At 40.9% G+C, this 13,455-nt stretch overlaps 1 protein-coding gene across 35 annotated transcripts in view; it reads left to right on the top strand.

Annotated features, from left to right (window-relative positions):
* Positions 1 to 13,455, top strand: part of CLASP2 (cytoplasmic linker associated protein 2) — a 157,667-nt gene that overhangs the window by 66,041 nt on the left and 78,171 nt on the right. For all 35 annotated transcript variants that reach the window (XM_053467366.1, XM_053467361.1, XM_053467351.1 and 32 more), the window contains 3 exons: positions 4,784 to 4,863; positions 10,551 to 10,643; positions 11,705 to 11,850. In XM_053467366.1, coding sequence (XP_053323341.1) covers positions 4,784 to 4,863; positions 10,551 to 10,643; positions 11,705 to 11,850 — 319 coding nt within the window. The remainder of the gene's footprint in view (positions 1 to 4,783; positions 4,864 to 10,550; positions 10,644 to 11,704; positions 11,851 to 13,455) is intronic.

Genomic DNA, 13,455 nt, shown 5'->3' with positions numbered 1-13,455 from the left:
TTCACCGACATCCCCCGGTTCCAACAAGGCCTCACATGCATGGAAGCTATGAGGGCAAAACTGGAACATGCGCATTTTAGTTTTCAAATTTGGAATTTTCAGAAATTGGTTTACTGGGCCCATATCCCGTTTGGGAGATTTTGGAAGCCCCTCACTGTAAATTACCCCATAAAAGTATATATTTATGAACAGCAGACAAGTCAAGGTGTTCAACTAGGGTAATTTTGACAGTTTTCAGCCACCCATTTCTTCACTGATGTCTGCCAAAGTTCACAGGGAAATTATTTTATTGCGTTTTTAATGCATACATTTCAATGTTGCACTGAATTTCTTGCACACCGTAAGTGCAACAGTGGAAGAAAACACCACATTTTATTCATCAACATCCCCTGATTCCAACAAGGCCTCACATGCATGGTACATGCATTTTTTTGAGGAAGCCATGAGGCCATAACTGGAACAAGTTTTCAGTAATTCGTTTACTGGGCCCATATCCTATTTGGGACATTTTGGAAGCCCCCCACTGTAGATTACCCCATAAAAGTATATATCTATGAACAGCAGACAAGTCAAGGTGTTCAACTAGGGTCATTTTGACAGTTTTCAGGCAGCCATTTCTTCATTGATGGCCAAAATTTCATGGAAAATGTATTTTATTGCGTTTTTAACGCATACATTTCAATGTTGCAATTTATTTCTTGCACAGCATATGTGCAACAGTGGAAGAAAACACCACATTTTGTTCACCAACATCCCCCGGTTCGAACAAGGCCTCACATGCATGGGCTGCCATAATGATCCGATCACTCCTATTGGCCAGTGATCTGATCATCATCATCCCAGCCCAGCATTTGACCTGGAAGCACCCTGGACTTTCAGGTCAGTGCTGTTTTTATTTGTATTTTTATTTTTTTTATTTTTTTTTTTCTACATTTTTTTTTTTATTGTTATAAAAAAAAATTATTACAGGACTGATCAAAGGGCTTGTGGGGGCTCGTTTTTTGCTGTTGCTGGTCTGCCTGGACTTCCAGACAGACCACCAGCAGCAGAGCCCCATACAAAACGGGAATTAACCCCTTCAATGCCGCGATCGCGGCATTGAAGGGGTTAACACTGGACTGACGCTCTCATGCAGCGATCAGGCAGCAGGGGGGTGTGGGGACCCAATCAACACACCACCCCCTTACCTGAAGCTGCCTGGTTTCAGCCTACCGAATCACTCCGTGGGAGTGATTGTAGGCTTGGGGGCGGACTTAGAGTGGCTGTGCTGGTCTGCCCAGACTGCTGTGCTGGTCTGCCCAGACTGCTGTGCTGGTCTGCCCAGACTGCTGTGCTGGTCTGCCCAGACTGCTGTGCTGGTCTGCCCAGACTGCTGTGCTGGTCTGCCCAGGCTGCTGTGCTGGTCTGCCCAGGCTGCTGTGCTGATCTGCCCAGACTCCTGGGCAAACAGCAGCAGCAGCGCCCCTGCGATCACCACGGTTGTGGCGATGTGGGGGCGGTTTTTGGGGATGACGTACCTGGTACGTCCCAGTCTACCGGTGACCTATGACCAGGAAGTACCAGGTACATCCCGGTCCTGAAGGGGTTAAATGACTGGGTTATAGGAATGCGCTACTGTTTTGTTTATTAAACTCATAGAATAGTTGTAGGTGGTGGCTTCAGTTTTCTTTATTCTAACATAGTTTCAGGGCCTAGTGACATGTTCTATATGAACATTTTTCTTTTCATTTCTACTGTATCTGGGAGACTACCAAAAGTTGTGCCAAAATTGTCATCTTTGCTGCACCTCGCCTTTTCTTTTCTTGGTTTTGCAAAAAATACTATAAAATTTTGAAATTTGTATCAGCAATTTCCCCTTTGGTGTTAATTTTTCCCTGGTTATTCATGAATTACGGAACACATTTTGTACATTTGTTCTTCACTCAGTATGCGCGTTTCCAAATATTTTGAAGTTTGAGCTTGAACGAATCATAGAGTCCTATATGTTTATAAGTGTTTAACCCCTTCGTGACAAAGGCTGATTTTATTTTTTTTTACCCTTCGTGACAATGGCCGTTTTAACATTTCTGCGCTGCTCGTGTTTAGCTGTAATTTTCTTCTTTCCCGTTTACTGAACCCACACAAGTTATATATTGTTTTTTTTCAGGACAAGAAGGGCTTTCTTTAGATGACATTGTTTTGATTGTATCATATTAGTTACTATTAAAAAAAGTATAAAATATGGTGAAAAATGAAAAATTCTACTATTCGTCCTGAGTTTAGAAATACCCAATGTTTTAGTTTTTTTGCTTTTTTCTACACGTTATGGAGCAATAAGTACAGGTAGCGTTTTGCTATTTAAAAGCCATTTTTTCTAAATCTGGTAATTCTTCCCGTGTGCCATTTCGGGTATCTTTGAAGCCGACCAATGCAATTTTCCCCATCAAATCATATATTTTTATATAATATACGTCTATATACTAGAAACCCCAGGGTATTTCAAATGCTAGTATTTTAACTCTTTCCATGCACCATATCTGCCACCAGTCTTTGTCAAGCTTTGTGGTAGTCATTTTTTTGCATTTGTTTTTTCACACGCATTTTACTTCAGGTATGAATAAACAGGTTCTGGTATATGTCACTGTCATAAAACACCCCAATATGTGTTCAGCAACATCTCCCGAGTACAGCAAAACCTCACATGAATGATTTTGCCTGGCTGTTTGTGGGGGGAAAAAGGGCCACATTTGGGGCATGCACATTTTTCAATGTTGAACTTTGGCATTTGGGGATCCACTGCCCATGCCCTATTTGGTACAACTTTGAGCCGGGCCATTTCAGTGTGCCCAATAAACCATATATTTTTGAAAACTAGACGCCCCAGGGTATTTTAAGTGCTGGTATTTTAACTCTTTGCATGCACACATTTTACCACCAGCATTTTTTCAAAGTTTGCAGTAGTATTATTTTGTGTGTATTTTTCCCCCAAACACCTACTTTATGTATGAATTAACAGCTCCTGGTATATGCCGCTGTCACACGACACCCCAATATGTGTTCAGCAACATCTCCTGAGTACAGTGATACCCCACATGCATGGGTTTGTCATTTTTGGGGGGAACTAAAAGGCCAAATTTGGGACGTGTTAATTTTTCTAATTGGAAATTAGATGTGTGGCCATCCTTCCCCCCCGTGTTAATTGGGACATTGTTGAACCCGGCCAATTCAATTTACCCCATCAAATCATAAATTTTTTTAAAGTAGACACCCCATGGGCGTTTAATATGCCAGTATTTTAACTCTTTCCATGCGAGAATTGTTTTAAGCTAATGTGCCAATTTTAGGACTTGCTCACAAAAAAAATATATATAATATATATATATATATATATATATATATATATATTTATTTTTTTTGTTTTTGCCTTTTTTACATTTTTTTTTAACATTTTTTTTCAACTTGAAGGTTCCCCTGGTAGTGACATCAGTGGGAAATTATTTTTACATTTTACTGTTGTTTTTTTTTTTGTTTGTTTTTTTTTTTACTTTTTTTCTAATTGTTGTTTTATTTTTTAATTTATTTTTACTAATCACACTGTGATTAGAAAGCTGGGCTCCATTGACTTGCATGGTTGAATGCAGTACCTGTATTCCACCTGCAAGTGGAGCCAGAGTTCTCTAGAGGGTCTGGAGACCGTCTAGTGAACTTGTTCAACTTTTTTTTTACAGGGCGGCCGCCATCTTGCGGATTGCGACGATCACTTGCAGTGGGGTAAGTATTTGGTGTCGGTGAATGTCTCCTGATCGAGGCGTTCCTGCGACACCATTGAAGTTTAAGAGGTGATCGTTGATCGCCTCCTAAACGCGTTTAAAACGTTTAAATGTATGGCGGATGTTGATGCCCCCCGGGTGCCGATCGTGGCGTTGCTGAATGCCTCGAGGTCGAGGCATTACAGCAATAACGTTTGGATGCATAAAGTCATGACGGTCCTGGCGCGTCAATTGTCACTAACCTGATGTTAGTGCATGACGTACCAGAACCGGAAAATGTCATTAAGGGGTTAAACTGGGCAACTAAATACCATTTAGGCGTGGAAGGGTATTTTCTTTTTTTTACTTCTGCCAGCAAGGTTGCTGTCTGAGTTTCCATGACTTATTACCTGATCCTGGATTACATTTGATAAGATCACACCTTAGACACCTTTGTTTACAGAGAAGGAAAACCGTTTATCTAGGTTTTACTTATGAAGTTATCGCAGGCTTGCAGTAAATCTCAACCTTCTTGTGCTCTGAAGAGCTGTATGACCCATTCAGGTTCAATGAATGCACAGGGAAGTCTATTTGTTTAGATGGTTAATGTGCGATCATGATAATACTCAACTTCGATGCAAGCTACTGGTAGAAAATGCTCTGTTTATTTTAGTCAAACATGCTTCAAGCTATTAGACTGCAAAAAAGCTGTTCTTTAAGGAGCAACCATAACAGCCATGTTTAAATTGTCTTACATTACTATTTTATTTGGTCTTTCAATCCCTGCTGTGTAATTCCCTTCTGAGCTTTTATATGGCAAACACCACAGGAGTTGTAAGCCTTTGTAAGCACTTTGAATGATCCAATATCCTGTTTACCAAGCTTGCGTGCTATTGTGCCTGATGGTTGGTAGTAGAGTTTAATCCTTAACTTATCCAATTGGGGAAAGTGCTTTTAGAGCATATGACTTCAATGCTTGGCTCATATTTACAATCATATGGAATATCTTACAGACATATGGACACCAATGGTTTCCTTATTTGTTTATTTTGTAGGTATGATGAAGGAAGGAGGTGTTGGAGCTGTTGATGAAGAAGATTTTATTAAGGCCTTTACAGATGTTCCTACTGTGCAGGTATCTCTTTTGTCCTGTTTGTAAGTCTCTATGAATTTCTATTTTCAAGTTAAAAATAAAATAATAAATTACCTTGCCTTCAAGAGAAGTTGCATAACAAGTTGAGTAAACACCTCTCATATACTTCAAATAGTGAGGAAAGTGTCAAATGCATATGGGAGGATTCTGCAGTCTTGCAATGCATTTGCAAAGGGTATACTACGAAAATTACGAAGGAAGCTCTCAGCCTTCGTATGCTCAGCCAAGCATAAGTGCGTAGTGTAGTAGGCCTTCTTCAGCATAATAGTACGTCCTATGATTTTTGCACCACACGAGATCAGGGTGTTATTAAACGGCTTGGAGTCTCCTCTGTGAGCTGGAGCTAGCATCGGTAGAAAGCTTGGGCGTTCTCTGCCGGCGTTGTCAGTCCTGATACCGCAGGAAGCAACATTGCAAATGAATAGGTTGCCAGAGGGTCTATTCAGACCATCCTAAAACCTTGGATGAGCTACTACTCCTGGCTGATCATAGGTACTGAGATAGCAATGGAGCCCTTCTTGCATATAACTGTGATCAGCAGCAGTAGGAATCAAAGTGAAAAGAGAGAAACTGTGTCCAAGAGAGATCCATGGGGACTTTAATGGCTGTTTGACGCACTAAATGAAAGTCTATACAAAAAAAGTGGTATAAACAGAAAGCCCTAGCTGTACTTGCAAAAGCAAAATATATAATTGATGGGAAAGAAACATTGAAAATGGGAATCATGGTTGAACAAAGGTTTGCTAGAAGTGGCAAAAAAGCATCTTTCACTTAGGGGGGGACCCTTCTGTCACAAAGGGTTAAAGACAGAACTCTCATTTACTGTTAAAGTAAGCAAAGTGGATGCTTGCTGCCATAGTAACATGTGCTGCCACCTGGAAAGTAGCAACATGCTTCCAGCTGATCTAATATGAGATGGAAGCCCTGATTCCTGCTGGAATCTGGAAATCAGGGGCTGTGACAACACAAGTGCCGCCCCCCCCCCACTATAAAATGCCTTATCTCCAATAAAGGCAACATCATTAAAAAAAAAAGGCAAGAAGAGAGACATTTGTATAATTTTTTTTAATAAAACAAAATAATCGGATGATTTGTGCTTAAACTACACTATATTGTTTATTGCCATCCATGTTGGCTGCAACATGGATTGGCAGTTGGATATGTGGTTGGTGCTTCTGCCAGTGATGCTGGAAATTTCCATTTCTAACTGCATCTTTTTCGCCTAGCCTCTGTCCAATAGTCTGGAGACCCCATTGTTCTGCTCGGAGGACATGTGAACAGCCCGCTTCTGTTCTAGGATCCACTCCCTTATGTCCAGGGTGTAGTTCCAGCAGATGATTACATTCTTATGTAGACCGTGCTGGGATACACCCACCTTCTCATGCTCCCCCCAGCTGCTGGCTTGCCTTCACATTCCTGAGGAAGTGTCCAGCAATCTTAAGGCCCTTTCAGTTTTCACAGTCTACACTGCCCTTTCTTCCTGGTGTAGAATGTGTTATGCAATGCAAACCCACAAGGTCCACATTTCTGTTTTCACCATGTTTGCTGCCCTACCAGTCTTAATTTCTACTGCTGTCTCTGCCTGTGGCCAAATCTACTCCACTCAGGGCCGGGTTAAGAGCATCATGGGCCTGGTGCTGAGGTTTTTGGTGGGCCTTTTTATGGAAATAAATAAAATGGGCAGGACAGACAGAATCTTAACTCCTCGGCTCCTCAAGGAGCAGCTGTCCTTTTTGCCCTGCGTTAAAGACGGCAATGGCGGCAAGGCCGGACTGGGAATGCAAAGCAGCCCTAGAAATATTTGGACACCAGCCTCATGTATTGTATCGTGTGGTCGAGCGCTTGTGCCCACATGCCACACCATCTAAGCCACACTATTTACCATCCAAATAGCTATAAATCATTCTTTTTAAAACTATATTAAATTGTTCCTTTACGAAAACAGAATACCACATTATTAAAATCCCAGGAACCAAAAAGTGTTAAAAGCCCAAATAAGTACCTGGGAATGGACAGAATCTTAACTCCTTGGCATCCATGTGTACTGGATAAAGATGACATCAGAGCTCGGCAGATGTATGAGATAGAATTGGGAGTACATCCATACACTAAAAAAGGTCATGATACACCTGAAGCCACAAATTTGTGTCGCCAATCCTTTTTAATAAAATATGCAGATTGAAATAGAGTAAATAACACAATACCTTTCTTTTTCTCTGATTTCTATGCCTAGAAAGTATTGTCCTCTGGAGTGACTACAAATTCAGGAGTGCATTTTTTCTCTGGATAAGTAAAAATTAAATAGTTCTACTTATTCCTACAGTTAGTAAAGTGCCAGGAAACAGATGGCCAAACACACACCAGGACAGGCTCTGCCACACAGATGCCCAAACACACACACAACGGTACAGTCTCTGCCACACCAACACCAAACACACACATCAGGTCAGGCTCTGCCACACCAACACAAAAACACCAGGACAGGCTCTGCCACATTGACACCCAAACACACACACACCGGTACAGGCTCTGCCACACCAACACCAAACACACGCATCACGTCAGGCTCTGTCACAATGAAGGATAAAAAATATATTTTCTACACTGCTTTGTCATTGATGGTGGTACAACATAACTGTTATCATTATATACTGAGGCAAACATTGACAGGGGTACAGCATAACACCTGTCACTATATACATGGGCACAAATTGATAGGGGTACAGCATAATCCCTATCACTATATGTTAAGCCAAACATTGATGTTGTGTAGGCCTATCACTTCAGTGTCTGGCTTAGTATATAGGAGGAATTCAACGAAATGAAAATTCTGGACCAAAACTGAAAATTCAACGTTCGCTTGGCCGAAACCAAAAATAACCCCCTCAACCTTTAAAAACAAAAACAAAACACTTTTATTAAAAGTAGCTCACCAAATTAGACAAAAAACCCCCAAACAATATTTATATATATATAGTAGAGGTTGTACCCGTATTAGTCCAGTGGTGTCAATATCAAATAACAGATGGAATAAGTATCTTGTGATAAAACTTTTTTATTGGACAAACAGTATTTTGGAATGACAAGCTTTCGGGGGCTCTTCTCCCTTTCTCAATGAAATGTTTTAGACTTGAGAAAGGGGGAAGAGCTCCCGAAAGCTTGTCATTCCAAAATTCTATTATCACAAGATACTTATTCCATCTGTTATTTGATATATATATATATATATATATATATATATATATATATATATATATATATATAAATATTATATAACAGCTATCACAATCCTATTATGCCCAGCATGTACTGGCTGCCTGGGCATGATAGGAGTGTGAGTGCTGTTAGCAATTATATATGTATATATGTAAATATTTGTTGAGTGTTACTTACTTTTAATAAAAGTGTGGTTACACACCCCACTGTTGATATTGATTTTGTATTGCCAAAATCCAGCCAACCCTCTTTCTTGAATACGGGTCCCCTATTTTTGTGGTAATACTTACATTTTGGGTTTTTTCTTTTTTCCTGCTCTTCCGACGTGAAGATCCTCTCCTTGTCACGAGGAACTCTTCTGTGAGCCCCGCCTCCTCGAACATCACGTCTTCAAAGCCCGGCCATGAAGTTCATAAGGCGGCCAGCGGATGCTTTGAACATTAAAGCGGCTGGTGGAAGGCTGTGTTACAGCCACACGACGGCTGCTTTGAACTTCGCGACCGGGCGGCAGCTTTGAATGTTGGCCTGCTGGCCCATGTTGGCCAGGCATAGGCCCAGTCAGTCTGGCCCTGACTGAACCATTTTTCAGGTAGGGGCCTGGAGCTGTAGCTCCATCAGTCCCTACGTTAATCCGGCCCTGACTCCACTAGCATCCTAAAAGCTGCCAAAATGTGAGCTTGTGTACTGCGCATCCATAATCTCAACGTAGAATATAAAAGGATCTTTAACCCCGCTGCCTTTCTTCCCGAGTTCTGCAGTACCGCCCTTTCTGTCACTCTGTGTGCTTATAACGGCTAAAGTGGTATTGTCAGTCACCAGTGTGCCATCAGTAACGCTCTGTATTTCGAAAGTGAAGTGGATGGTCTGTCCAGCTGCCTTGGAAAGCTTGTCCTTCAACATTGATGCACATGACCAGTAAAGGGAGGCACTATGGTCCTGCTGAAGGCGGTGCAACGGGGCAGGTGGTGAGCTGTCCCAGCAGTTGTCAATTCATTTGACTGCTGCTTTGACATACCTCTTGCAAACCCCCAAAACGTTTTAAGATACGCTGGTGCAGTCTGTGTCCCTGCCCTATCTGTGTCTAGGTACCAGCCACACTCTTAGAGAAGGCTGAGGCCTCACCACGCCCTTAACGCTAGCTGCTGGCTGTGGGTTTGCCATTGATGCCAAAGTTGTGTAGGATTCATACCGGAAATAGCAAGATGTCCAACAACAACTTACCCTGACACGCTTCCTATGACGCTCGAAATATTTTTACGCTTCACTACAGTGTGGCCCACCAGGCGACATATCAGTGGTAATTAGTGGTGTTTTTTTTAGGGTATTAATGATAGTAGTGTTACTTGTGCAAAGAGGAAGGAACAACACATCTAACAGATTAATTACTGGAAGATGTGTTGCTTGACTCCTTCTCTGGCTTATAACCAGTGTTCCCTCTAAGTTATGCGCACGCACATAGCTTTTTTAGAGAGCGCACATGTCCAGAAATTGTGCGCACAACAGTTTTTCCCAAAAAAAGAAAAAATAAAACATTTTTTGAAACTTTATGCGGCGCGGATATTGTGCGCACCACATTTTTGCTCTGTGAAACTTTTTGCACAAGAGAAATTTTCTGCGCACGCCAACTAAGAAAAATTAGATGGAACATTGCTTATAACCTACACCCATGTCATTGTGCCACCATTTATGGGATACGTGGTTAGTTCCTTTAAGTCCACCTTTCTCAGTCATGTATCCTATTCAAAACTGATACTGAAATGGTAAATTTAATTTTTAGGTTTCGATTTAAGTAATATTTTTGAAAACTTTGCTTACTTTGTGTCATTGTTTATTCCTTGCCCATTGATCACAGAATAGAGCAGGGCAGCCATCACAGACATGAAGTCCCTACTACACGGGCTGTTGGGACATTCAAACCCTATCTGTGTGATGGCTCAGAACCTGTAATGCTGGCACCTGCTGAAAATGGGAAGATGAGGCTGACATGTAGTCTCTTATTCTTTTGTGCATCAGCAGTGAGCTCTCCATGCCTTTCAAAAATATTCCAGGACGTAAAAGATACACCCTGCGTCCTTGAGTGAATCATTCAGGTTGTTCAATTACGTCCTGTACCATAAATTTTTTAAATAGCTCTTTAAAAGTTTTCTTATTGCCATAGCAATATCTATGATGTTTCAAATGATTAGACCATACCACTTTATGGGGATTTAGAATTTTCTAGATCAGCTTTTTGTTTTCTGTAATGCACATATAACATATTTTTATATTTCGCTAGTACTCACCCCTCCCCTTTGAATCACTTAATAGTTGTAGTAGTAATTTTCTTTCGACTTTATTGTAGACTTCTGTAGCTATGATTATATGAACTCAATGCATTTTTAAACCACTGTTAACTTCAATTAAGTTAAATGAGTCCTTCCGTGAAGGCCAAAATTTTTTCTTTCTTTTAAAAGATTTACTCCAGTCGAGAACTTGAAGAAACATTCAATAAAATAAGAGAAATTCTGTCTGATGACAAACATGACTGGGATCAGCGAGCCAGTGCGGTAAGCTATTTGCATCTGCTTTTCCTCATTTATCATTCAGAAACAGGCTTGCCGATATGGTATTTTAGTGACGTGAGTATTACTGTCGATGGTTACCGTATTTGCTCGATTATAAGACGACCCTGATTATAAGATGACCCCCTAAAATCTGAATATTAATTTATGAAAAAAAGAAAAAGCCTGAATATAAGACGACCCTATAGGAAAAAAGTTTTACCAGTAAATGTTAATTCATGTAATCTATGTGAACAATTGTTTGTTAATAAAAGCTACGATTGAGAAAAATATTTTGTTTTTATTTCCTTTTTTTTTTTCAACTTGCCCCCCAGTTATGCACATCTGCCCCCAGGCTTGCCACTGCCCCAGAAATGCCTTACACCCCATATATGCCTCTGTGCCCCATGATATGCCTTTTAACCCTCTAAATCAGGGCTCGACAAATCCCAGGTGCCAGGTCGCCATGGCGACTCAGAATTTTGTCCTGGCGCCTAGGAGTTTGTCAGCATCTTACATCCACAAAAAAATGCCCCCGCGTCACCACGCGGGGGCGCTGCTGCTGTCCGCCCAGGAGTCTGGGCAGACAGCACAGCCACTCAGAGCCTGCCCCCGAGCCTGAGATCACTCCCACGGAGTGATCCTGTAGGCTGAAACCGCGATTGCAGGAAAACCTGCAATAGCGTTTTCAGCTGCCACAGGCAGCTTCAGGGAAGGGGGGTGAGTGTTGATTGGCACAACATCCCCCTGCTGCCTGATCGCTCCATGAGAGCGACAGGGCAGCGTTAACCCCTTCAATGCCGCAATCGCAATTGGGGGGGTAACACAGGAGGATCCAGGTCCCCTGCATCACTGCGGGGTATCTGGATCTTAGTCTCATAGTCAGACCTATTTGAGGCCTGATTATAAAACGACCCAGATTATTAGACAAGGAGTATTTTTCTTACAATCGAGCAAATACGGTATATTGTAGAAGCAATAATATCACTGGTATTCTCTTCCATAGAAGGTCACAGTTCTTAACTGAACCAGTTGGTAATGTATTTCAATGTTATGATACCTTGCAGCTTAAGAAGGTTAGATCATTGCTTGTTGCTGGAGCAGCGGAATATGACTGTTTCTTCCAACATTTGCGTTTACTGGATGGCAGCTTCAAACTTTCTGTAAAGGACCTTCGTTCCCAAGTGGTGCGAGAAGCTTGCATTACAGTGGCGTAAGTACAGGTTCTATGCAATATACGTTACAATGTTGAATAAATAGTATGCGAAGATCTTTCTTTATGATGTTATCAGTGTCAAACAAGGAAACCTGCCACATCAAATGCTAAGCAATTTTGGATCTGTCTTTGCACCATGGAAATACATCATCAAACCTAGTACAGCAAAAGTAAAAAGAATCCTGCATTTCTAATTTTAACACAGATCACTTCTTGCAGCCTTCCCGTTCTTTCTGACAGTACCCACTCTGGTAGCGTCCATATGAACTGTTGGATTCTCGCTTCCCACAATGAGAATCCTTCAGCGCGTTAAGGACACAGCAAGCAACCATACTGACAGAGGGGGCAGGCTGCCAAGCTTCTACCCACTGTAAAACTGTATCATGACACCTACAAATGGGTGTGTGGGGGGGTTAATAAATGTGAACAAAAAAAAAGGGGGAATGTTAATTAAGATGAAAAAGAATGCTTCTTGAGGGCTCACTTCTCTGCACGTCTATTCTTAATTCAAAACTAGAACTACTAGAATTGTATCCAAATGCTGCATGCAGTCAGTCCGTTAAGAAAATCAGAGCCTTTATATTAAAATAAAGGCTCTCCAGTGCTATATGTTGAGGTTAAAATGTCTACTATTAATCAGGTTTTACAGATGTGGTTTTTATCCCTGTCTGTTTTGGTGTTTGGTAGCTTAGCCCTCATTCCATGAGAATTTCCATGGTCGTTTTTGTTTCCAGTTTGCATTGTCAGGGTTCACACATACTGCAGATGTTGCTTGCAGTATCACACTGTGTGTGTTACTTTTCATCTTGGTGTTAGTATGGTCTGTAAGTTTATGTGAATTTTTATAAAATGGAGTCGATATATTTTACTGAGCAGACATAGTCCATGCTGTACAGACTCTAGATGATCTATGCATTGATGATTGAGGTAAAACGCTGGTGAGTTTAGTTCACAGAATTTTATAGTGGAACTGTTGTTTTTCTTGGTTTGCAAGGTATGTAGGGTAGTTTATTTGTAACATCAACATTATCAATAAGACTGTAAATGCTTTTTGACTAAAAAAAATCATTCTCACAGTTGTGTTGACGGGTTTTACTGCTACTTGATAATCCCAAATACTGTTCTAAATCTTTAAAAAACGTGCTTTTCTTGTAATAGTAAAAATGTAATCATTAGAACACCAAACCATACTTTCCAATTCTCTATTGTTGGTAGGGCAAACTTAATATAAAAAAATGAAATTCTGATTTACAATGTTACTACTTTTTCAACCCCTTAAGGACCCCAGGCCGTTTTTATACTTTTTGTACCCTTTGGGACCGAGGTTGTTTTAACACTTTTGTGGTGGTCGTGTTTGGATGTAATTTTCTCCTCACTCATTTAGTGTACCCACACAAGTTATAATGCAATTTACCCCATCAAACCATTTGGAAAACTAGACACCTCAAGTTATTTCAAATGCTGGTATTTTAACCCTTTCCATGCACTAATTCTACTACCACCCTTTGCCAAAGTTTGTCGTAGTTTTATGTTTTTTTTTCTTCCTCACACAAATTCAGGTATAAATGTATAGCTCCAGGTATACGTCGCTATCAAACAGCA

The sequence above is a fragment of the Spea bombifrons genome, chromosome 5 (genome assembly GCF_027358695.1).
Source record: "Spea bombifrons isolate aSpeBom1 chromosome 5, aSpeBom1.2.pri, whole genome shotgun sequence".
In the NCBI taxonomy this organism is placed as follows: domain Eukaryota; kingdom Metazoa; phylum Chordata; class Amphibia; order Anura; family Pelobatidae; genus Spea; species Spea bombifrons.
This window is presented reverse-complemented; position numbering and strand designations above follow the sequence as displayed.